This window comes from Medicago sativa, chromosome 7 (genome assembly GCF_051527215.1).
Source record: "Medicago sativa cultivar Bolivia chromosome 7, Bolivia_mono, whole genome shotgun sequence".
Lineage (NCBI taxonomy): Eukaryota > Viridiplantae > Streptophyta > Magnoliopsida > Fabales > Fabaceae > Medicago > Medicago sativa.
In genome coordinates, this window is record NC_140755.1 from 55,553,546 (window position 1) to 55,579,597 (window position 26,052).

Below are 26,052 nucleotides of genomic sequence, written 5' to 3' on the forward strand. Positions count from 1 at the left end.
AGGAACCAAATTTAAATTTACCTCAAGGGATCTTGATATCGTTTTCCCCAACAGGACTGATCACTATTTTCCCCAAGAGCTATTGTTATATACCGAAGAGGGTAAAAATAACTTTTTACCCCAAGAGGGTAAAAAGATAATAAGTAGATTAGGGAATTCAAATAAAATATATGTATTAATTATTGTAATGTTTGAATGATATTAATAAAATGAGAGTTATATTTATTAATTTTGTTTTTTATTTGTATTTATATTTGCATTATATGTATTAATTATTGTAATGTTTGAATGATATTAATAAAATGAGAGTTATATTTATTAATTTTGTTTTTTATTTGTATTTATATTTGCATTTATTTTATGTTTATAATTATGTATTGAATAAATAAATATTGAATAAATAAAATTGAATTTATTTTCTAATTTTGTATTAAATGAATAAATAAATTAGAATAAATATTGAATTAAAATAAAATCGAATTTATTTTAAGTGCATAACTAAATTAGAATATAGCAAATAAATAAATAATTTAGAATAAAGTGAACAAATAATTTAGAATAAAATAAATAAAATATTTTACAAATAAAGTAAATAACATAATTTGAAAATAGTAAATAAATTAAAAAAAAAAAAGTAGCCACCTTGCGCCACTTAACTTGCGCCGCGTAACTTAAATTGCGCATTAGTTTACACTTGCGCTAGTTAACTAGCGCAGGGGCATTTTGGGCATGGCTGCAGGGTGCGAGTGTTTTGTGCTGGGGAAGAGCAGAATTCAACATTCACACCTCCATAATTCTGTATGACGGCATTTCATCAACTTTTTTGAGTCCTAGTTTTTATATATAGATGGTGAGCTTTAAAAATTACACGCCTTAATGCACGTGTTTTTTGTTGTAGGAGTACATTCTTTCTTTAGGTGACATTTAGGGTGGGTAGAGGAAAGATTTATGGTGTCAAAGAACAAGAATTCAGGTGCTGACTTTGCAACTTTTACAGCCTAAACTTGCCGTCCGTACTTTTTGAAAGTAACGCTAAATATTCTTCTTAAAAAAAAAATGCTACATTTCTTCATAATGGTCTAAAATTTTATCTTATATTATTATGATAGTAAAATCCACCTCTTATAACCTAACCTTACTATTCTAAGTTATTACTTATCAATGATTGTAATTCCTCCATCGTTTCTAGTGATAATCTACATTAATGGTGTTTTCAATTCGAACCTTTTGGTCCAAATTATGTTCATGGTTCATTGGCTATTTTTACTTCTCAAGGTAAAATCTAGTACAATTCTCTCATATACATAAACAAACCTATAAACTATTGTGCTAACATAGATATAGCGTCACATTCATACCTAAATTAATCGTTGTGCTAGAGTAGGACAACACAGTATAGTTGAGATTTATCTGTGGCAAATACCTTCCCTTCCCCTGTCATTCATCTCAAAAGAACAGATTAACCAAATACCTTACATAACGTGAAGATAAACAAGTTTGTTAAAGAAGCTGTTTTATTTAAACATCAATTTTAGGTTTCTCACTTTTTGATCTTAAACACTTGAAATGATTTTGAAAATACAACCCCCAAAAAAACAAGGACACTATATGCTGTCTCAATTTTTCTATATTCAAATATGATTTACGTTGTTAAGTGCAACTTTTTGAAATATTAGAACATGAGCACCACGACAAACTCACTTTTGGATCCATCCCTATCTTTTATAGAATCAACTTCAACTTAGAAAGACAAACAAATGCTAGTTTTCTGATGCGCGCATGATGTACTTACGTTAGAGCTTATGTGCGTCTGCACTTAGATTCAAGGACAACTTTTTAAGTATTGGAGAATATGCTCCACAAAAGGACCACCACTTTTTCAAATGATAGAGAAATTTTAACCTCTTGTGTGTGTGGAGGAGACGCATCAACTTACTTTTTTTTGGTTACCGTGTTATCAGTACAAAATGTCAGCCGTCGTTTATTGATGATTAATCTTCGTCGAGTAATCTGTGAGACACTTACACATAACATGGAATAATTGTATTTGCAATGTTGAATAATAGCTCCATACTTTGGGAGTCCCTCAATATTATTTCAGATGCTATCCATTATGTCTATACAATGCATTTGAAAAACAACACATTGAAGACTCGATTAACCAACCCACATTTTGCACAAAAAAATCTCTATACCCATTATAAATTTCTACGCTTTACTCACACATAATCCAAAGGTTATTTTAATCTTTGACCAATTCAACTAACAGCTATCAAGTCATATTTCGCTAAATGAGGTCGGCTACATGAATCAAACATCGATATCATATTTATATCCAACACATTAATTTTTAGATCTTTCTTAATAATTTTTCTAATATTTTTTTTCGGTATTCTTTTGCCTCTATAATTTGACTACTCTTCATCCGATCTATTTTCCTTGCTACAAAGTCTTTAGATTTTCCCTCTACATAACCAAACCACCTAAAATTGACTTTTTACCATCTTTTCTACGATACGTGTTATCTCAACTCTCATATTTTCATTTCTAATTTTATCATGTCTAATCTGCTACACATACATCACAACATCCTCATCTTCACTACCCTTACTTTACTCTCATGATGGTCTCTTTTCTATACAACAATTGGTCTCACATGATAAAAAATTTCCTTTAACTTAAACGGTATCAAGGTGTACGAAATCAGTGAAAATTGAAATTCGCCTACAAATCAAAGATAATGTGATTAGTGATGACGATAAAAGGAGGACTACATTTTTCCAAGTCACCACCCATGTGTAGTTGAGAGAGAGTTTACAAAAGTGATTAGAGATTATAACAGATGATTCCCATGTCCAAGAATGAGGAGAGTACATAAGTGGTCCATCGGAATATAATGCATTTTCAACAAACGATTGATGAAGCATGCTACAACCCAATCATAGCCAAAAATTTACCAATTAAAGAAAGGGTGACATTTCACATGGGAAAGGTGAATCCTTCCCCACCATGGGAAAGTTTATTTTTACCATTAGATTAAGTAAGGAGTATAATATTATCATAGACATTCAACACACTATCTCCTACCACTCTTCTCTCTCCTCCATCCCCAAAAACAACATCAAACACACCCTTCTCTCTCCATCCACACTATCCTTGTTTCTCCACACTATAAGCATCAGATTTAAAAATTCATCCATACTTTATAGTTTATACCAATTATTTGTTTGCCATTATGTATTCTATCTTACACATTTAATTTGATTTGATTCTTCTCATTGGAACCTCACAATAAAAGAAGGTAAATCTGCAGAACAAATCATCAACTGCATCACTATTTCACTCTAATCTCACACTTCTCCTTTCAAATTCGCCAAATTTCTTGGTCCCTCAATCTGTATTCAAACCGAAATCTATGAAGAATGAAAGAGTTAGCGATGTTGTTATGGAACTGAAGATATTGAATGAGTGAGAAATTGACTGAGATGTGTTTGAAATAATTGAGGAATAGGTTTTTTGTGATGAATATTGTTGTGTTCAAGTTTGAATGTTTTGAAACAGTATTGTTGTTGTGTTTAGCTTGATCATGAGATAGAAATTGAAATGATATTTGTTCTTTGTTTTGGATTTATGAACACAATATTTTCTGGTGGAATTGACAATTACTATGGAATGTAGTTCAAGGATTCCATTTAACAATGAATAATAATGAGTGGATTAACAAAAGATAATTGATGTCAATGAATAAACAAGGGAAGAAGGATATTTAGGACCGGTGGGTTAGATGGTGTTGCTGGTGGAGGGTGAGTGAGGGATAATGAGGAGAAAGAAAAGTGGTGGAAATAGTTGAGTGTCTATGATGATATTATACTCCTTATTTAATCTAATGCTAAAAATAAAACTTCTCCATGGAGGGAAATGATTCACCTAATGCCACCTAAAAACATTACACCAAAAATATTGTAACCATGGGAAAAAGTTTCCAGTGTAATATTTCTCTCATAAGACAGAGATGTCATTACAACCTAACGAGCTGAAAGTTGAGGTCGACTAAGGAAGTACAAAAGGATTTCAAATTTGCAAGAGGCAACAAATTTCTCACATTACACAACTAAATTAATATATCACAAGCCAGCAAAGGTAATAAAAGAATGATAAGAATTATGTTGTTCAATAACATGTAATGTGATTCTTAGGTAGGAAAACTAAGAACTCCCTCAGCAGATAAACAAAAGGTATGAGTACAAGATACAATTCCAAAAAGTATTTGCAAGCAAATTTCTCAAATAGAATAATCAATCATTACTTTGAATGCTCGATATCATGGATGGTGGACAAAGTTCAGAGTTTACCATCCCAAATGCTAATCACATTTAAATCTAGCATAACCTAAAGTGATCCAGCTAACAGTTACATACCATTTTGCAACAGTAGAAAATCAGTAATATGAATAATTTAAGAGCAAAATTAGCAAATAAGTTAAGGTGTCGAACTATAAATTCCGAAACATTAAACTCCAGTAGGTTGAATATCAAGAACATGAACCACTAAAGAACAAAATTTGGATGAAGTTTGCATAAAACTAGCAAGTTCGCATAAAACTAGTAGAGGTGTCCAATTAACATTCAACCAAAGAAAACATAAACTTGAATGGTTCCAAATACCAATATCTATGGGATACAAACGAAGTCGTACATAAGTTGGAAAACACTTCAATTAAGCAGCACTCTTTCCCTTCTTTTTCTGTAATTTCTTCATGTAAAACTCCAACTCCTTACCTTCAAGAATGTACCTGTTGGAAATCAAAAGAAAAAAGAACAGTGAACACTAAAAACAAAGATGGAGTTTACTAAAATATAAGCGGAGACAAGGTGAGTTATACATACCCATCAGCCCTGCCACATTGACCAGGGCGAGATGAAATGCAGGCAAGCAAACGTCCACCACCAAACTGCTCTTCGATGTGGGAATCAAGTTGCCTATCTTTCTGACGCTGCTCAAGTTTTCTCTGCACGTGGCTACTCTTCTTAACTTCTTCAGCAACAACTTCAGCCTCCTGGATGTTCAATTCAAAAGATCAGAAAATTGACATCAGATTTGAGATTAGAGACAACTACTACATAGTAGAATGCAGGCCAATTTAATCCACAAAATGAAAACTTAAATTACCCTTAATGGTATAATAAGTTATACATATAAAAAGTTGAACAAATTATGAACTTTTGAAAACATGTCATTAAGAAACACAATATATATCCAATAAAAATGATAATTTCCCCTTAATGGTAACCATAGGTTATTCATATAAAGATTGGAACAAATTACGAACTTTTCAAAACATACCATTAAGGAACACAGAATACATCCAATTAAAGTGATAACTTAAAGTACCCCTTAATGGTAAACTAAACATAGGTTATCCTATAAAGAGTGGAACAAATTATAAACTTTCAAGAACATGCCATTAAGAAACACAAAATATATCCAATAAAAAAACAATAAGCCTAGCACAGACTTACAATTTCAACTCAATATATACAGATTTCAAAGATAAATATTTGAAAAGGCACAGTTATTTAAAAATTGAAGATATGCAAAATAAAAAAACCATCCACAGGCCACCATAACTGAAAGCATATATCATACAACACAAACATATATAACAGGAAAATTTCCAAAACTATCACCTCTGTGGAATCCTTCTTGGCTGCTGTTTTCTTTTTCCTACCAACTTCAACACCGTAGTGCTGAAGATACCACTGCTTGAATGGTGCAGCATCAACTTGGACAATGGCACTCTTAACCAGAGTCTGAGTACGAACAAGCTCATTGTTTGAGGCATTGTAAACCACATCCAGAAGACGAGTCTTGCGAGTCACTGCCTCACTACCCCACGAGAAATTTCCAGTGTCCAATCTAAGAGCTCTCCATTTCACATTGCCACCTCTAACACGGATCCTCCTGACTGTCTTGTTGCTAGACAGCTTAGTGTTGGCTGGCTGGCGACCAAGCTCGTACCTATACAAAACCAACGAAAACAACTTAAACTTAGAGAACAATTAAAATTAATGGGGATCAGTATATCATCACTAGACGAGATCAGCACATCAAAAAAAAAAAACACCATTCAAATTATAATCTAATCAAAGGTACGATGGCAAAAATCCTAATCATATTTAACAGGAAAGAATGACAACTTGAAAACGGCATACATTTTCTTTCTTAAATTAAATATAGACGATATATAATCATCTCAATAGGTATACATCCTCTATGTATTTTGATCAATATTCATCTTCATTACATTAAAAAGTAGACAAACTTCATATATCATTTAAATATGATGATTGAAAACTATGCCATACATAATTCCAGGAATGAATAATGACATACACCAGAAAACTAATTCAGGGTGGCAATAAAGAAAGACAAGCTCGTCCAACCAAGGGAGCACAATGAGAACAAGAATATTAAAAACATTAAAACCTGAGTTTTAACAAACAGATTAGGGGCCTGTTTGGATTGGCTTATTTGGGCTTATCTGCAGTCATACGTTATGTGAGACTGTTTGAGGGCCTTTCGGATTGGCGCTTAGGCAAAACAACATATGCAAATAAATAAGCTTGTGTGTATTATTCATAAGTTTGTAAAGGTACTTTATAAAAAAAAAGCTTATGAAGATACAATTTTGGTTAGTGAGAACTTATGAATCAACAAAAAAAAGCTTATTTAATTGCATAAGCTATTTTTCATAAACTCAAAAATTAAGACAATCCATACGGGCATATGTGAACTTATGCAAACTAACTTATGACACTTTTTATAAGCTTTTTTTTAGCTTAATTTCATAAGTTCTCCGAGATACCATTTGAAAACAACTTATAGCATATACAAATACATTTTTATTTTATTTATGTAAGCTTAAAAATAAGTGCTTTATAAGCTGCAAATAAGCTTTTTATCCAAATAGGGCCTTAATACTGAAAGACATTAATTCAAATTCATAACCCATCAAAAATCTATAATATTTAACAATAAATTCAGCCATTTGAATAATGAAGTACAAAATTCGAAAAACAAAAAACAAGCTGGATCTAATAATTCAAAATCAAATTAATAATTTTATTAGAGAGAGGAAAAAAGAATTACTTTCGCTTCTTTCTCCAGCTCTTCTTCTTGCCACCAGTGGCACGCCTCTTGTGCATGGAATCCCTAGAAATACCTGGTCAAAAAACAATCACATGAGTTCCATCAAATAATTTACTGAGAAAATTGAACAATGACAGATCCAAGAAAAGAGATGAAGATGAAGATGAATCTTACCCATCTTGACGAAGCTTGCTCTCTCTGCCTCACCCTCTTCCTCTCCCTCTCTCTGCTTCTGTGTGTCGACGACTGTGTTTTGCGATAAAAACCCTTATCACTTATATCAAACCCTAGATGCAACCAATTGGGCCTGCACAATGGGTATGCAGACAAAGCCCACAATCATGGGTCATATTATAAGCCCACAGTTTTTATTACTAGTGTTTTAACAAAGAATTTTTTGTAAATAAAATCATCAAATAATAAATTGGTTTAAATCATTCTAATTTCTAGATAACAAAACATCAAAAAAGGCCTAAAAGATAAGAAATTAATAGCTTTTCATAAAAACCAATTTCAAGATATATCTTTTTTTTTTTTTTAAATGTGATTTTTATTATATTTTTTTGAAGAAGCTAAATTAGCTCACCTAAATTGGTACCGGTGATTTTTATTATATTAAATCTCTAACAATGAACATATAAAGTTAGTGAATGTTTAAATTACTCATTTAAATTATAACAATTGAATTCAAAATAACTTCTACTATTTTGCAGTAAATTTTCCAAAAAATGTTTTTTGAAATATAAAGTAAAAATCATGTTTTTTAATCCACGACAAACATGTCCATAATTTTTACGTGCTTATCCTTTTTTTTGAACCAAATATCCTTTGTTTGTAGTTAGTGAATAATTCCTCGATTCCGATAGGACTACAATGGGCGGAAAACCACTCCCTCGTATTTAACAATGTTGCTTTTACGGTGGTTGGATTTCGAACACATACCCATTTACCTTGTTTGATAATCAATTTTTATTTTTTATTCAAAAAATAAAAAGCAATTATCATTTTTTTTAGATTACATGACTTAATAACAAGGCAAACGTGTAATTCAAATGAGTTTGGGAAATGTACTCATACCTGACAAATCAAAATGTGTAATGTAGTTTTGATCCAAATAAAGCTTACAAGCCTTACAATTTGATTACGTTTGAAAGCACATTTATACTTTGTACAAAAAATGTCATTCGAAAATGCATTTTTGATATGATGCATAATTTTTTGGAAATGAGGGGTGTGTGAAAAGAAACCCTTTTTTGTTCCAATGATTAAATCCTTAAGAACTCCTTTTTTTTTATTTGGAATGTGTAGTTTATCGTACTGTTTGTTTTGTTCTTTTGAAATTACTTGATTGTCACTCAAATCCTTTTGTACATTTTATTCTATTTGATATGTTATTTCTATTTCGATTGAAATTGTAGAAAAAATCTCAGCCTGATCTGTTACATTTTTCCCAGTTTTTCAGTTCCTCTCAACAATCTTATTTTGGTTTTTACTTTATAGCATCTTTCTAAATTTGATTTGATGAGTTGGAACTAGTTTCATATTCTGATTTATATAGGCATTACAATTTTACAGTATATATAGCCAACATAGTACAATATTCAAACAATTGCATGTAGAGAAGTGTTTAAACATGGATTCTAATATCATATTTTTAGTCTCAAATATCAACCTAAAAACAGAAATGTTATGTTCAGCTGAAATTTGTTTCTCCTCGTATTTTAAATATAAATTCTACACCATACAATTGGTGAACTTAATTAACACAGAAATGGGTGCATTAATGATGTAAGAATGCAATCGATATATTGAAATAAGGTCTATTTCTGTTAGTTGGAATGAAAGTACCTAAATAAAAGCTTGTTTTTGGAAATTATGAGTAGCAATTTGTAAAATCCCCTAAAGTGATGTAAGATTATTTGTCAATATCAGTGCTTAAACAACTTGGATTACTGGTGAATTGGTAAATTAGTACTATCTTTGGTCTTCTTAATAGAGACATTTATGTAAACAAAAGTTAATGTATTTAGTTTAAAATTTAGATATACGGTCAAGTCATGTTGAATTACCAGAATTGCATTGTTGGCTTTTTCAAAAAGAAAAAAAAAAAGTGTGTGAATTCATTTTGTTGTAATTGAAATTGGTTGATGTCGACCATGATTGATTTTTGTCTATAGAATTAGTTTAAATTTGTAGTTTTCGACTCTAAACATTATCTTTACACTTGTAGAACTGTATTCAAACATAATTCACTTTAAATTCAACTTACTTTCAACTAAAATCAATTATATAAAATTAATTTATTTAAAGTTAATTTTTGTCACCGCAAAATTAAATATACACAAGAATGAAATAACAAAAAAGTGTGAAGGCCAACACAAGGAGATCAAACCATTGACTCAAGTGCATGCATAGTGGAATGAACTCAGAAAATGCAATTAACCCGAGAGATTATTGTATATTCTTCATTATATTGAATTTTTCAATTGATAAGATACAATTCTAATGCTTCCCCTTTTATATCACCAAGGGTAAATAGGGCAAGATAACAAAACAACTAAAACTGAAATAAAATACAATGCTAATGTTTCCCCTCTAAAGATGTTTGGAGGTTTTTAATTGGAACATGATCTGAGCAGTGCAAGGCAAACATGACAGTTTTTAAAGAAGCAAACATAATGAAGCCATTCACCTTTGTTAACAATAATTAAGTTGTCCTCCAAAAGAAAGAGTCTAAAATTTGAGATAAGAAAGCCACTGATATAAGTGAAAAATTGCAAGTTTCGCAATACACAATGGGCATCAGTTAAGGTAGACATCTGATCAAATATATAAACAACCTGTCCACCAGTGTCAGAAGAACCCAAGACCTTTGCTTGCCGAAGGCGGTCATCATAAAACCACGTATTGAACGTCAGATGCACATTCTTAGGAAAAGCCTGAAGAATATCCCATACCAGATGCATTATCTTTAATACCCCGACAATAGTAGCACCTAAAGTATCACACTATTTACTCTCAAAACCAATTCCTAGGAATTCATTTTCAAGCCCAGAATTAGGATGTTGTGACCAGAAAGCAGCTTGACCAAAATATGCCAAAAACAAATGTAGAGTAGACTAAAAAGGTGGATGCAATTTGAATTTGAATGACTATATATGGGAAATGGCCAAAATCGAGAAATAGAACTGCGGAGCATGTTATGCAGAATAATATTACACCCCCAAGACATCCAGCTACTAGTCTTTTTCAAGAATTTGAACATAAAGTGATTAAAAAAAAACTTCGGGTAAATGCTGGGTCCAATTGAGAATATGATGTACTCTAATTGTGTTCATTCACACCGATGCAAATAGGAATCCCACATATGTATACCATACTGATGGGGTGAAAACAAACACACATGTATGAATTTAGAGTTTGAAGCACCTAAAGTTATGTTAGCACTTTCATCGTAAACCTTTCGCGCAATCCCCACAATACGAATTTTTCAGTACAGTTCAAGGAGGATCATTTGTACAAACAAACAAGTAATAAATGTTGATGTAGGAACCTTCCCCTAAAGCACATGTTGTTCAAGACATGTGAGGATAACATGGTCACCAGATGAAAAAGCAATTCATGTAGAGCATTGGAAAAATTATTATGTGTAGAGGGTTCAAATTATTAATAGGCCCAAAAACTTGACCGGTATTACTAATTGCAAATGAGGTCTTAAGCAAATTTAAGCCATACACTTTTTCTTCTCTTCCTCAAGGCGCTGCAGTTCAACCAGTCTTTCTGCCCACTCTCTTTCTCTTGCTACTGCAGCCATTTTGCGCTCTACCTTTTAAATGTTCTTCTTCCTCTCAGCCTCTTGCATTTGAGCTTTCCTTTTCTTCTTTTCCGCCTACATGCAAAAAAGTTCGCAATGAACACAAAATTATCTTAGGTGAAAAACCATGATCACTGTTATGTTTATCCGAAAACCATTTGGTTGATATACAACCAAAGTTCAAATTCTTCTATACCAATGCCATAGAGAAACTTTTAGTTTTTAAAAAAAAAAATAGGACATATATTTAGTTAGGTTGTAAAAGAAAATTACTCTAGCCTCCCTAATACATAGCTAAATTAACAGCAGCAGCTGACAGATAAACGGTCATAACCATTCCAGACAACACCTTTTAGTTTATACTCCTCAAAAGACGATACATTTCCTAGTAAACAATATTGACAAAGTTGTAATACATTATCTTATAGCACTATTACGACTCACACATGTAAATGATTTTGCAAATCAAAAGGTGTTGTTGAACAGTAATAAATAAGATGAATTTAAGTGGATAATATATACCAGTATAAAGGCACGGCGTTGCCTCATGCGTTTCTTCTCATTCCTCTTCTTGATGCTCCCTTCATTAGGATTATTGGGAAGTATGGTCTCGCCAGTTGTGTGTTCAACCCAAGCATAAGGTCCTGGACGACAAGATCAACATAAATTAAGTAGTTGAAATTTGAGTGCATGAAAAGTAAAGAAGCAATGCAATGCAAGAAGATACGATTGTTGACCACAATGGATATCATATGTATAGGAGAAGAAGATCAAATGGACACACCATAATGAAAAATAGAATTGTTTTGAACAATAGACATGTAATTCCTTACAACCCAATGTTGCTAATGAAATACTAAGCTCACATCAACATGGAGTGCTGTAACCTGCGTACTTCCATCAAATACTTATTCGACTATATACATAAAGGTTATGATCGGATGACTGCCAGGGTAGTACCATGCAATGATAACCAACAAACACAACCTATGGAAGTTGATTAAATTAAGTAATATATTGATTGATTGTAGGTATGTATCCCAAATGAAACAAGCTTATAATTTGGGACAAAGGGAGTATTTATTAGGACTATACTTCAACACACACAAAAACCTTAATTTAGATTCCTCTAGCATCTTACTGGGAACAACAAACACTATCCTCGGGTCCCATTGATTGACTTGTATCTCATCGTAGACACAATATTAACTCATTTGCAAACAATTAGTTTAACCAACTAGTTTTAGGCACAAAGATCACAACCAATACCCAATTTTCAAGTGAACAACAACATAACTTCATAACTTGAATTATTTGTTTAAGATTGTGACCCCATCACAATACTGCATAAAACCGAACAAAGATGAAAATTAATTACTAACAAGAATAAACTACTTGAAATTTGATCTTCATAATAGTTTCTTGACCAGTTTATTAACTTTCATTATGTTTCCTTTTCATCTCTACTGATTTGATTGATTCTTCTTCACATAGTTAGAATTACAAAAACAACGAGAAATCAACGAGTAATAAGAATACGAGAATTGGGAAAGACAAATATATTTTGATCCTTTTTTTTAAGGAATATTTTGATCCTCTTAAACTTAAACATTTTTTTACTATATAATTTTTTTACGATCCAAAAATTTGGGACCTTTGATATATTTTATTTTTATGTTAATGCTTTAGTTCATAGATGAAGGGCGAAATAAGTAAAGTCTGACCAATAATTATTTCATCAGAAATCAAATCGATACGTAAAGTCTGACCAATAATTATTTCACCGTAAATCAAATTCAGATTCAAAAGATCCTAGTAATCCAGAGTTCGATCGCGAGATAAGTAAAGTCTAACAAATAACTATTTCACTAGAAATCAACTTAATTCTCCGGTACAATTCGTTATTTGATGAAGTTCATCAACCCCTTCAACCTAATCAAGGGATCACATTATTTTTAATATACAATTGAAAATAAGTGTCATTTTTAGATGTTTGTCATAACATCAATCTCGATTCATTTTTAATTAACTTTTTGGACTGGATTTCCTACAGCAACGATCTCGTAGGATAAAGATTAGGTTTTCTATTTTTTTTTTAAAACTCAATATCCGATGGACCGACTAATTCGAGGGAACCAATCCCACATTAGGTTTTCTATCTTTAAATAGAGTCTCCAAACTCTAACTATTGTGTGAATGAATTGCTAATTGTTTTAATTTCTTTTTAGCTCCCTCCACCCATGCATCTTGTGTTTTGTGGTATAGGCCTCGTCAATTAATTAATTTTGGTTATACCAAACAATGGTCACTCAATATAAATACTTTCCAAAATTAAAAACAAAATCCGCGTATTCTTATTCAATTATTCAAGTACAACAACAAACCATAGGCATAACATTGAGTAATGCCATGGATACTTAGCTTATTATAGAAACTACAAAAACCATTTCATAATGCCATGGTATAAGAGTTCTCTAGATACGTATAAAACCAAAAAACATAACACGTTCGTACGTAGCTTATTATAGAAAACTACAAAAACCATTTCATATATGGCTAATAGAGAAAGTACAAAACGACACAAACATGAGTGACTCATTTCAACTGCGGCAAGAGGCGCAAGTACAAGTTGTGCCACATCTGCAACCAGTTCCAGCAACAACAGTGTTGGGACAGCTACATGGGTTACACTCACAGTGTTCTCCACATGGACATGTTGAGTGATTAATATTTGCACCACCCTCACTATTTGTACACCTGTATTGATTATAGAGACTAAGATGGTTAATTTTAATTAATATTAGATGATGAATAAGATGCAAGCAATGTTAATTAATTTCTCAAGAAATTATAGTTCAAAAGAACCTGCAAGTGGAATCACCAGCGCAAGGAACTGTGCAGCCACAGTTGTTATCACAGACTGCCACGCTTCTCACTACTGTTTCTCTTGTATCTGCCATTATTTTCTTATTTCTCCTCACTCAAATGCTTCTTAGTTATAGTGTTATAATACTACTTTGATGGTGTTCAATATTTCTTGAATACCTTATGTATATATAGGTCTTGATGATGGACTTAAAGACTAGCACATACAGATAACAATGATAAGAATATACAATGTGCCAAATGTCACGTTAAGGTAGTAAGTGGCAACCATTTCAAGTTAAATTCTTCATATGATTTCCACGTACAAACTTTGGATAAGGACCACCTTGAATGTTGCAGAAGAAGATATTGTTTGATGTATTCAAGTCATATGAAGAGGTAAAGCCTCGTGTCTTCTAAAGTTTCTTCATACACTTGATTTCAACACGTTGATCATATTCTTGTTTTTGGCCCAAGAGTTCTATTCAACACTTGGATTTACTTCATCAACGGTAGTAGATCATGTTATTTTCACCTATTACTTCTGAAGTATATATTTATCGCTAAACTGTCTACTATCGATTTAGAGTTTCATTTTCCACCTCATGGTTCTTATTAACTGCTAATAATTCAAAAAAACTGCTACAAATTTACCTAACCGGGCAGAAAAAGCTCTAGATTTAGCCATCTTATCGATTTATTGAAATGTAACTTCGGGCATCCCAATGATCAAGTCAGTGGTGACTGGTGAGACGCCTCTCGTATTACTCAACTACTTAAATAAGCCGATCGAGAGTTACACTGCCATCCAGAAAACAACAATTGAGTCGTATCTGATAGAATTGAGCAATGTAGGGGGCCTATAAAGCAAACTTCATGAATTCGTTAGGGAAGTTCATCGAACACCCTAGGACATTGTCATAGCTTAGTCCCACTAATGATCAAGTCGGCAATGAGACGTTTGAAAAATGAACTAAACAACTACATGAATGGAACTCATTGTTTTCTGATGAAATAGTCATGTTAGCAGCTCTCCAAACACCATGTTGGCGATTTCACACCATAATATCATATGTTTACTAAGAAAACAATGGAAAACGAAAAATTGCAGCCAAATATGAATGAAATAAAACGTTTAACATTAAACTTCAAACAATCCTTAGCTTAGCCTGTTTTCATCACTAATAATTCTTATACAAATCACTACAGTAGATGGGGATAAATCAAATCAAGTCAATTATGTTAACTCAAATATGAAATACGAAATGAACGTCCAACACCATTTTTTTCCAACGCCATTTTTTCCCATAATCCATAAATGATATAAGACGATCAAACCCATAGAAGACAGATACTCAACTTGATCGGATTTTGTTGTCAATAATCACTACTCAGTAGCGTCTATAGTAGGTTTCTGCATCCCAAAAAGTAAACACATTTTTCAAACTTGCTTAATAAAACGAGCAGCAAAAGAATAATAAACTGGCAATTAATTAATTAATACTATAAAAGGAACATACTTGAAACATAATGGCATGCTAAAATTTCTATCAGGATCAAGCCTTTCTCAAGCCGAACATATTTCCATAGAATTTTGCCTGCTTATTATTGTACTCCTTTACCATTTCCTTCAAATTCCTGTACTCCAGCTTTACTTCCCTGATTCATATTAAGAACAGTTACATTGCAGACCATACAGCGGGTGAGCAGAATGAAATATTTCCAGAAATCAAAACTAATCTCAGTAAATAGCTAAGAATCACAAGAGATTTATCCAGCGCATATACCTGTTGTCAGGGTCAACCTCAAGAGCTTTTTTGATGTCAATTTCGGCCAAATCCAAGTCAGTTAACTGCATACTTGCTTGGGCCCTTCTGTAGAGGGCTTTAACATTTGTGCTCTCAATGTCCAACACCTATCAATCCACACCAAAAATTATCATTTTTTATGCAGAGAAAGATTAATGATTTCTGACGAATTAAGAAACAGTTAAGTACCTTGGTACACAATTTCTCTGCATCTTTGTACTCTTTCAATTTCAACTTGCAAGCAGCGTTGTTGAGATAAGAGGCAATCTTCAAGGTCTTCGACAGCTTTTTCTCCTCCTCGCTGAAGGAGGAATCGTACTCTATGTACTTCGCAGCCTGTAGTCAAGTTTCAACAACAAAATTATGTCACAGAAGATGCGTGTATTGAAAAGTAAACAAATGTATTGTTTCTCAAAATACCTTGTCATATCTTTTGGAAGCTCTTTCATATTTACCAGCTTTAAACAAAACATTCCCTTCTTCTTTCTTCTTACCAGCAGCTTCAATTTTCTCCTGAGTGTTCATATCCCAAGACTCCTTCTCCTGAAAGAAGAAAAAGATTACGAATACAAGAAATAGATTGCCAAAGTATAAAACCAAGAATATGAATTAATCTTTTTTAAACAGCCAATGTTAATCTTGTTGGTAATTGATAGAATATATTGGGAGTGGGGATTGAACCCTTGACCTACTTATCAATCCACTCCTTAACTCCCCCACCCCAATATAAAACCAAGAATATGAATTATTCTTTTTTAAAAGGCCAATGTTAATATTGTTAGTAATTGAGAGAGTTATAGTGGGGATTGAACCCTTGACCTACTTATCAGTCCAGTCCTTAACTCCCCCGCCCCAGCCACTAAACCAAGTATGTGAATTTTAATAAAACAAGTGTGAACATAAAGGAATCAACAAAGCATAAATAAGTTTCCAATACATAGCATCATGCTTAAGGTACACAATCTAAAAAATATGGGTTGGTACAAAACTAGTTTTTAGCAATTGACTACATAACATTTTAACGATGACAGATCAGATCTAACCACAATAAGGGTAAATTGCTCTCTTATTTTCTGCTGAACCTCTATCTTCTTACGGAGCAGGGTGACCTTTTACAACGGGCATGTCGGTTCTAACCAGTACAACAAGGATCTCTCTTTGGAACCAGATCTAGTAGTCTACAGGCTACTGCCATATCTGTTATGAGGCTTCGAGCTTAGGTGCAGCACTTCAAATATTTTGATTTGTGCAGGGATGCGACGAAAGGGATTTAGTCGTCAACAACAAGATTGATGGCAGGATGTGATGTTTGAAGATTTAGAAAAGATACCACACCTTAAGAAACAAATGCAAGATCACGACTTACATATATTCAAGAATGGGTCTTATTTCTTATTTGCATAGATTTATTAAAGCAACGGGTTTGGCACGATGCATTTTTACTACCTCTTACTTGACCTTGGGATGCCTGATTTATAATAAGGGTTCACTAATGGGTTCACTAGTGGGTATGCTCACATCCAACGAATGGAAAACTAATACACTTGCAAACACTAAGAATAGGGTTAAAGAAAAGTATTTTGAATGGCTTGAGGGGTAGTTATCCCTTATTACAGGGTTGTGCATGGTGGATCCAGATGAGATAATAGTGATGAAGTTCATTTATCGTGAAATAGATCAAGCAAAAGAGAGGAGGATATGAGGAATCCCAGATGGTGCTAAATGGAGGTAGTTATCTTACATTTGATTGGTATTACAATTTAGAGTTTGCTTAGAAATTAATTCAACTTTTTATCTTTCATAGCTACACTCCCATGTGGTTGTCACAAAAACCCACCATGGCGCCGCCATGGCCTATATTTGACAGTGCTTTGGATCTAGAGTTTGATGACATTGATTACAAAGACTTGAAAATTTTCCATTGACCATAACGGCAGTAAAAAAAATGAATAATGAGCAATTGAACAAAAATAAATGAAGGTACAGCTAAGATATAACTTTGTAATTATCTTTTTTGTTTGAAGAAGCCAAATTAGCCCACCGAAATTGGCACCAGAGAGAAACGAACTTGAGACCTTGAGAGGAGCACACTCCAAGATCCCAAGCCAACACCCCCAGGCCAACCCGAGTGGTTTAAACTTTGTAATTATCTTATTGTCCACTGTCGTCAGTCTCTAGCATTTTACAGTCTAGTTAAGGTGGCAAGGTTGTGGCTTTTCTAAATAACAAATTCTATAATACAAGCAATATTAAAGCATAGCTTAAATGTACCACTCTATTATTAACTTACCTTCTCATATGACACTAGCTCAACTTCATAATACACGGTTGAATTAGGAGGAACTACAGCCAACTCCTGCTGGGACTGTGATGAACCAAATGCATACTCAGGAGCAATAATCAATAATGCGACCTCACCCTTCTTCATAGTCAATACAGCTTTATCAAGCCCGTCAATGACTTGTTCTGTTTCAAATTTCAACACATCAAACATTAAAATAACCAAAAGAAAATACTGGACTCAGAAGAATAGGTATTGGGTAAAAATATATGCAGATCTCAAGTTACCCTCATCTGCTTTGAATTCAAACAGCTTCTCTTCTTCATCATGGCCCTTTTCAAAAAAGACAGTACCATCTTGCAGTTTACCAATTAGTTTCACTGGGAAGGTGCAAAATGACGGAAAAAAAAATATTATTAGTAAAATGTACTAAATACATAGTAAAAACAAAAGTCATCCTTCACATTGATTAGCGATTACATTTTACGATGGCTCCTTCATTTGGACGCTCATATCCTTCCCCTTCCTTGAGGATCTTCTTTATGACCTTCTTGTCACTAGTCACATCTGAAACAGTCTTCCAAGAAACCAACTCAAGTGTAATCTGCAGTGATGCATTTGGTGGAACTGCACCTTCATCACCATGCGCTGGCTTCCCCTTCTCACCAAATCCATCTATGATACAACAAAGAAATGGATAATACTTTTTGAATACATAAATAATGATAACAATATTAATAATAATAAAAAAAACAAGGAAATATTATGAAGTATGCCGTCATACGTATAAAATATCACTAAAGCATTTGATATTCTGTACACAACTTACATTGAGGCTTTACTAACAAAATCACTTTCTCTCCCTTCTTCATGGCTTTAACAGCCTTTGAGAATGCAGGGCAATAATGACCTGTTATAGATTAAACGTAAATTTCAAATACCAACATAAAAATACAAAAATGTCTATTGTCAAAATTTACAGGCATTGATTCTTGTCAAAAAAAAAAATAATAATTACAGGCATTGACTCACCCTCACTGACAGTGAATTCCACTCCATCAGACTTTGCTACAACCTTTCCATCCTCCAGACGAACTTCATAATTAACTGCATTGATAATGGGTAAAACGAATTAAATAGTTAAGAAACTAACTAATAATACAGTGCATCATAGAAACTGGGTTATATGAGTATATATACCTAATACTTCATCAGGGTCCTTGGGGTTCTCCCATTTCTCCCCCTCTTTAAGTATCCTCTTAAATATACCACCATCTCTACATATGTCCTTCACACTGGTCCAAGACAACAGCTCAACATCAAATTGGAGCGTCGCATTAGGAGGAATTGTCGGAGGCGAACCAGATTCACCATAAGCTAGCTCGGGAGGGATGGTGAAGAGTGCATTTTCACCTTTCTTCATGGTTTTAATACCTTCATCCCATCCTTGAATTACTTGCCCTGCAAAGCAGTTACACGAATTCCATTGCAATTTTCAAATATTTAGCCTATCAAATCATCGAATCAAAATACATATAAAATTCACTAAAAATTTGTATGCCATTACTTATACTCGTTAAATATTTTATAATTATCAAGATTTTCTGAAGAACACTGATTTTAATCAAGGATTCTTCATGCTGAACTGAGCTAAGCATGTACGAAAAAAGTATATAATGAAATGAAAAAATTCATTATATTAAAAACACAAATTACTCGACACTTCTTAAGAAAATAACAATTACAATAGGAAACATTTAATAGAGTAATATCATCAAAACCCAAGTAATAGCTTTGGTCAATGATCAAAATATACCCTGATCTTTTATTGATCCACTCCTATGTTGTCCAATGCTGGGAAATCGCACACAATCGTGGCATCGCTGAGCGGGCTTGCCGTCTATGTTTTGCAGGCGAGCCACATCCAACGTGTGGCAATCGCGCACAATCATGGAGCGGACTTGCTGTCCACTGCGATGCGTTTTGCAGGCGAGCCACATTTTGCACTCTTCTGTGTAACAGACTACCAGTCGCTCATCTTTACGTTTCTGATGACGAATACCGTTATTTCCAGCTAAGGCTACAGTGACAGAGACATAGACTGAGGGCTTCAACTGAAATGTTCTCTGCCCACTTCGCACTTGGTTTTCTTGTGGTCTCTCTTCTCCTAAATCCTTGTTTTCGGCTTCACCTCTCTGTACTTTGCCATTTTGATTGCTTTTAGAACTTCAATTAATAGTTAAGTTATATAGCATTGTAATTTTTAATGTTAGTGAGAAATAACAAAGGTTAATTATCATTATATTTCTATTTTTGAGTATTAATGTTTGGTTCGTATACTGTTTTTTAGTCTTCATAATAACAACTATCCCGCTATCTTGGGGCCAAACGCTCTGCACCACTATCCAAGATTAACAGCATAATTTCACTCATCATATAATCTCTCTCTTTCTTTTTGTGGTCTGTAGATGAAGTGGGAAACACTAGTATAAACTCACACATACAAAGTGGAAGATCCCCGAGTTCGAACGCGTGAAACCACGGAAGATATCCAGCCTAACAATGTCAATATTGCTAGTTGTGTTGGGCCTTACACATCATTTAATCTCTCTCTTTCTTAATCCTCACATTTGTCATAAAAAATACACTATAAATTATAGCTGCTTCTCAAAAAGCTTCAACGAAACCACACTAAAGCTCTGTTTGGATAAACAACTTAATTTGCAACTTTAGCTTATAACATATATGCTTATCATATAAGTGATTATGTATAAGTTATTTCTATAACAAGAAAAAAATAAAGTTAAATTGTTTTCGTATAAGCTGTTTTCCCAATGCAACTTGGAGAGCTTATGAGCATATAGTAAGTTGTTCTCATAAGTTCTCCCAAATAGTTTCAGAATAAGGTGAAAAAAATCAATCCAAACAGACCCTAAGCAGTAAACACAAGGAGCTTCTCACAAACACATTATCCTCATAGATTTTCACACAATTAACATAAATTGAAGCTGGAAATAGACGTGAAAAGACATAACTGACCTTGTCCAAGCGTGAAGCTGAAAGGAGAATCTCTATCACGACTTGAATCAAATTTAGTTCCATCAAGCAAAGTTCCAGTGTAGTGAACTATCAAAATTAATAATTAATTAAAGCTGAAATTGAAAAACGCGAAGCTGGAGAGATGAAAACGACGTAGTATTGTAGTACCTTGAACTTCATCACCGAATTCAGGAGTATCCCAACCTTCACCTAATTTGAGAAGCTTCTTCTTGAGACCACGATCGCCGACTTCTCTCTCATCGCCAACCTTTTCTTCTGGAAGATCGAAATCTTCGTTCATTTCTTCGGCTTGGGGAATTTCGAAGTCGTCGTTCATCGTGTTCAGAATCTTGAAGTTGTACAGAAGGAAGATGGGTTTTGATCTTACTTTGTCTGCGTGAATGAGATGAAGGAGTTTTAAAGTGAAAGACTTTGCTTGAGATTGGTGTCAATAGTCAACATTTTTTCCTTTCTTTAGTTAGTTTAATTTAATTGGTTTTTTTTTTTAATTAATTTTTTTTTATTATTTTTGTTTGTGATTTTTTGTTGATAAAAGTCAATTTGATCGTTGAATATATAACAATTTCAATGGATAGCAATTTCAAAATAGTCGTTAAAGTAGTTTTTCAATGCTGCTTATAAGTATTTATAGAAATTGATACGACAATAACTAAATGTATTGATGAACTAATATGACAGTATTAACGAAACATTCTAATGTATTGATGAACTAATAAAGTGTACAATCAAAAAAAACTAATAAAGTGTACAATCAACAACTATTTTAAAATTTTGATACATTAAAATTTTATTGTGATTATTCGTTACACATTCAAAGATTAAAATGATTATTACTTTTTTATATATATTAGATCTACTAATTTTGTCTTAAAATAAGGATGATTTTAAGTTTCCTACACCAAATCTTATAATAATATTTGAGTGTATTAATTTTGAAGGTAGAGCTCTGGTGCCAATTGAAGTTAAATAATATCACAAGAAATGGAAGTTTTGAATTATGATCTAATAAAATTTTACCAATAAAAAATTCTTAAGTATTTAACTTGGATTAAGTTTCAGAAAATCAAATGATAAATCAATATTACAAGTGAAGGGTGTGTATTAAAAATAGACAGATAAGAGAAGAGAGAAAAATCACACAAAAAAGTTGTACCGGTTTATTCAATGTAGGTTATTTCAGTCCCCACAATACTGTGATATTTTCTGATATGTAGTTAAAATTTAATGGTAACTTAATTATGCTTTTCCTTTGAATCCAGATTTTTACTGTTTCTTTTCTTTTTACCACAACACAGTAACACACTAGTTGTAGCTCAACTAGCTTTTACAATTTTTTCAATCACTATGACACTTAGTGATTTTCGAACCTTTCTTTACTTTCTTTTGATTTGAATGAAGTAATTACAAGCCTTAAAAAGAAGGTGGCATTTACCATGGGAAGGTCTAATCCTTTCCCACCATGGGAAAGGCATATTTTGACCATTGATATATTATTAAAAGAATTGAATGGTTGAGATTGTTTACCTTCAACCTTTTCTTAACTTTTTGTTTTTTGACAATTACCAAAAATTCGGACCCCACATAGTATAGGGGAAATGTTATTTTATTTATTGAGTTTTCTACACAACTTTGGGCCTTTATTAATTCAATATATCTTTTTATATATTATTTAGTATATATTTTATTTTAGATTTCAGTATTTATTTTCATTTTATTTTAGTATAATTATTAATTATTATAAAATGATATAAAAGAACTTTTTTTTAATTTATAATAAATTTTATTAATTTAATATGTCTTTTTTTAAGGAATTCAATATGTCTTTTAGTTATTATTGTTTAAATAACTTTTATTTTCTAAAATCTTATTTTAATATTATTTTATTTCAGTTTTTTAAACTTATTAAAGTTAAACATAAAAAAAATCTGGACGTAACTCTTCTATCTATGTAACAAAAAATAAAACTTATCTATAAAAAAATTGAATGTAATGTACCAAAAAAAAAATTGAATGTAAATCTTTTAAAAAAACATAACGTAACGTCTACAAAACAAAAAAAGCATAACGTAACAATTTTTTTTAATGCAACTATTCTTTTATTTTTTTATTAAAAAAACTATTCTTTTTTTTTAATGCAACCAAGTTTAATATAATATTGTATTATTTTTTGTTTGTTCAAGGGAAGTGACCAACAATAAGTTCTTCCAACTTGTTAGACTGTCAAGTGTACATAGAAAAGGAACTTTCCCATGGTGGGAAGGGATTAGCCCTTTTCCCATGGTAAATGTCACCTAAAAAGAATTCAAACAAAAAGAGTTACTGGCTTGATTTGTTTTCTTTGAACACAGAAGAGAGTATTGAAAGAGCCTTTGAGATTGCTTGATAGATCAAAATCAAGTGTAGGGAATTTTTCTTAATGACTCAATGCCTAGATTCTTCACATATGCTTCCTATTTATAGAGAGGAGTAGCTTTGATGGTGTTATTAAGTTGATTTTGCAAGGGTAAAATGAGACCAAAAAGCTTGCTACCTCATTTGAAGCCTTTACAAATGTTTTCTCAATTCTCATAATTTTCTAAGATCGTTCTTGATAAAACAGCTCACCAAGTATTCATTCTTTGATGTCACGCGAGTATAAGAGTAGTAGAGAATTAAAAAGGAACATAAAAACACAAAAACAGACAAGAATTATAAAAGGAACATAAAAACAAATAAGCCATTTTTCAAAAGTCATTTAAGTTATCCTCCCTTTGTCATTACAAATAGCAAGGGTTCGCCACAACAGCTGAAGCAAGACGTGATTTTAGCATTGAAGAAGTTTCGTTCATGATGACCTTTAGGAGTTCGACCATGTTGTCGTCATTTGTTTTAGTGACTCTTGATTTGTTTAAAAAGCAATCGTTTTGTTTTTGTTTAAGTATTTATCCTCTTTTAGTAGAACTTCATGTGCTTTTTAGAGAATCAATTAGATCTTCTAATACAAGGTTAGTGAGATCCTTTGTTTATGTTATTGCAGTTACAATATGTCTTCAAGATTTTGAAAGACATCTTATCATTTTCCTCACTCGTTCATGAGTGATGAAATTATTCTCAAGAGAGAGCAATTCATTCATAATAATAATGAACCTACCATTACATTTCATCTATTGTTTCAGTTTCTTTCATTTTAAATAATTCAAATTTGTGTACTTCGATGTCGATTCTTGTTTCTTTCACATGACTAGTACCTTCATGATGAGTTTTTAAGGTATCCCAAATTTCTTTGGCGGTTTTGCATTCTAGGTATGAACTTATTGTCCCTACGGTGGGTGCAGACGTTCATGTATGTAAACACAAGTTACAACCGGTGAGCTGTTTAGAGGAGCTACATATGTGGAGCTCCAATAACACTTAAAACTTAATTGTAAATAGATTGTTTAAAATATCAATTCGAATATGTAAATGCCTCATAAGTATCCCTTTTTATAGTCCTCAATTTGTTAACCTAATGGGCTTCTCATTGGTCACTCAGCCCATTAAGTTGCGATCCAGAGCCTTTCATAGGTTGTTCGGTTCGAGTACGACAACATGTGAACTTGTTTTCAACTCGTTCATACAAGGCACGTGAAGTTGAGATACTCTTTTAGAGACATTTATTATCCCACAAGACACGTGGAATTATGACATATGTAGCTTACGTCACTGCATTATGCGATATGTTGTGATACATAAGAATAAAACCACAACAAGTTTATCTGCACATCCTAATTTGGAGCGAGCTTAGCTTGGTCGGTGTCACTTGAACAGTCAAACTAGCGTTGAGTGAGGGCGAGCTCAGCTGACATGACTTGAAGAGTCAAATCAATGTTGAGTGAGGAGGAGCTGAGCTGACATGACTTCGACAATCAAACCAGTGTTGAGTTGAATCTCGTTAGCTAATTAGGTCAAGATATTAAAACCCAAATAGTATATCTATACTAGTCCATTTTTTTTTTGTTTTTTTGTTACAATATCAGTCTAATTAATTTATAAGTTTTCACTAAGAAAAATTATATCTTCATAATCTGTTTGTCCATAAACTACATTGACAAGCTTATGCATATTGCAAAAAATCTCATTTATTTGCATAAATTGTTTTGAATAAACTCAAAATAAGTCTTATCGAAACAGACCAAAAATCAAAAATATTTTACTATTTAGATTTTTACCTATCGACTTCAGAGTTTTTGTTTTGTAGTTACGGACCGAAAATTTGTTGTTGTGGCAAATTCACACGGTTTACCACAATAACAAATCTCGGACATGAATCTACTATCCAACGACTCTAAGGGTGTGTTTGGTTGGGAAGAGAAGTTGCGAAGAGAGAAATACGTGAGAGAGATTGAGAGAAGAGAGAGAGAGAGAGAGAAATAAGTGAGAAATATGGTAGATTTGATGTATTGTTTGGAATGAGAGAAAGATGAAAGAAATAGAAGAGAGAGAAATACATTTATTTTTGAAATGTCAAAAATACCCTTAAATTAGAAAATTAAAGAACCACTCTTAAGTCCTATATATTTGTGTATAATATACTATAATTAGATAGCTAAGAGAAATAGTATACTTTATTTAACTTAATTGACCTAAATTAATTTAATTGATTAGTTAAATATATAATTTAACTTAGATAATTAATTTTTTATGTTAAGATAATAAAACTCAACCCCAAAAATCCCCCCACAATGTTTTTTCCCAGAGTCCGAACAAGTTGAAGTTTTACGTTCGTAGTGTTATTTTTATTTCCAACCGATTTGAGTATTAGCTTGAACAAATCGCAACACCCATTAAGCTACATGCATATTGGTTTATAAGTATAATGAATGGAATAATCCTCACGTAAAATTTTGGATAGTTTGATTGACCTTCATCTTGTTTTTTTTTTGTAAAAGTAGTATAAGGAATTTTCTTACTGTACCATAGTAGAATAGAAGCCGTTGGTAACGGGAGAAGAGTATGAAAAATCATAATTATTAATCTTTGATCTTTTATTTTTGAAATTTTGAAAAAATATATTTCTCCTTTATGTCACAGCAAGGACACAATTGGAAAAAGAGATT

At 32.5% G+C, this 26,052-nt stretch overlaps 3 protein-coding genes and 1 pseudogene across 4 annotated transcripts; all 4 read right to left on the bottom strand.

Annotated features, from left to right (window-relative positions):
- Nucleotides 1-4,467: 4,467 nt before the first annotated feature.
- Nucleotides 4,468-7,399, bottom strand: LOC146906895 (small ribosomal subunit protein eS8). Its single transcript, XM_085723950.1, has 5 exons — nucleotides 7,324-7,399; nucleotides 7,150-7,222; nucleotides 5,688-6,018; nucleotides 4,887-5,056; nucleotides 4,468-4,792 (listed from the first exon to the last, which is right to left on the bottom strand). The coding sequence occupies exons 1-5, from the start codon at nucleotides 7,325-7,327 to the stop codon at nucleotides 4,717-4,719; spliced, it is 654 nt and encodes a 217-aa protein (XP_085580076.1). The 5' UTR covers nucleotides 7,328-7,399; the 3' UTR covers nucleotides 4,468-4,716.
- A 3,349-nt stretch (nucleotides 7,400-10,748) lies between these two features.
- LOC146906896 (uncharacterized) lies at nucleotides 10,749-11,903 on the bottom strand (annotated as a pseudogene). The gene is made up of 3 exons (XR_015017882.1): nucleotides 11,748-11,903; nucleotides 11,486-11,607; nucleotides 10,749-11,038 (listed from the first exon to the last, which is right to left on the bottom strand). The product of XR_015017882.1 is annotated as an uncharacterized LOC146906896 (transcript).
- A 1,629-nt stretch (nucleotides 11,904-13,532) lies between these two features.
- Nucleotides 13,533-13,989, bottom strand: LOC146906897 (metallothionein-like protein 4A). The gene is made up of 2 exons (XM_085723952.1): nucleotides 13,829-13,989; nucleotides 13,533-13,720 (listed from the first exon to the last, which is right to left on the bottom strand). The coding sequence occupies exons 1-2, from the start codon at nucleotides 13,921-13,923 to the stop codon at nucleotides 13,564-13,566; spliced, it is 252 nt and encodes an 83-aa protein (XP_085580078.1). The 5' UTR covers nucleotides 13,924-13,989; the 3' UTR covers nucleotides 13,533-13,563.
- Nucleotides 13,990-14,946: 957 nt separating this feature from the next.
- LOC146906898 (peptidyl-prolyl cis-trans isomerase FKBP62-like) lies at nucleotides 14,947-21,352 on the bottom strand. Its single transcript, XM_085723949.1, has 13 exons — nucleotides 21,125-21,352; nucleotides 20,957-21,043; nucleotides 19,118-19,378; nucleotides 18,950-19,024; nucleotides 18,747-18,827; nucleotides 18,398-18,592; nucleotides 18,205-18,297; nucleotides 17,927-18,102; nucleotides 16,057-16,179; nucleotides 15,826-15,972; nucleotides 15,616-15,743; nucleotides 15,349-15,487; nucleotides 14,947-15,242 (listed from the first exon to the last, which is right to left on the bottom strand). The coding sequence occupies exons 1-12, from the start codon at nucleotides 21,291-21,293 to the stop codon at nucleotides 15,385-15,387; spliced, it is 1,638 nt and encodes a 545-aa protein (XP_085580075.1). The 5' UTR covers nucleotides 21,294-21,352; the 3' UTR covers nucleotides 14,947-15,242; nucleotides 15,349-15,384.
- Nucleotides 21,353-26,052: the final 4,700 nt, after the last annotated feature.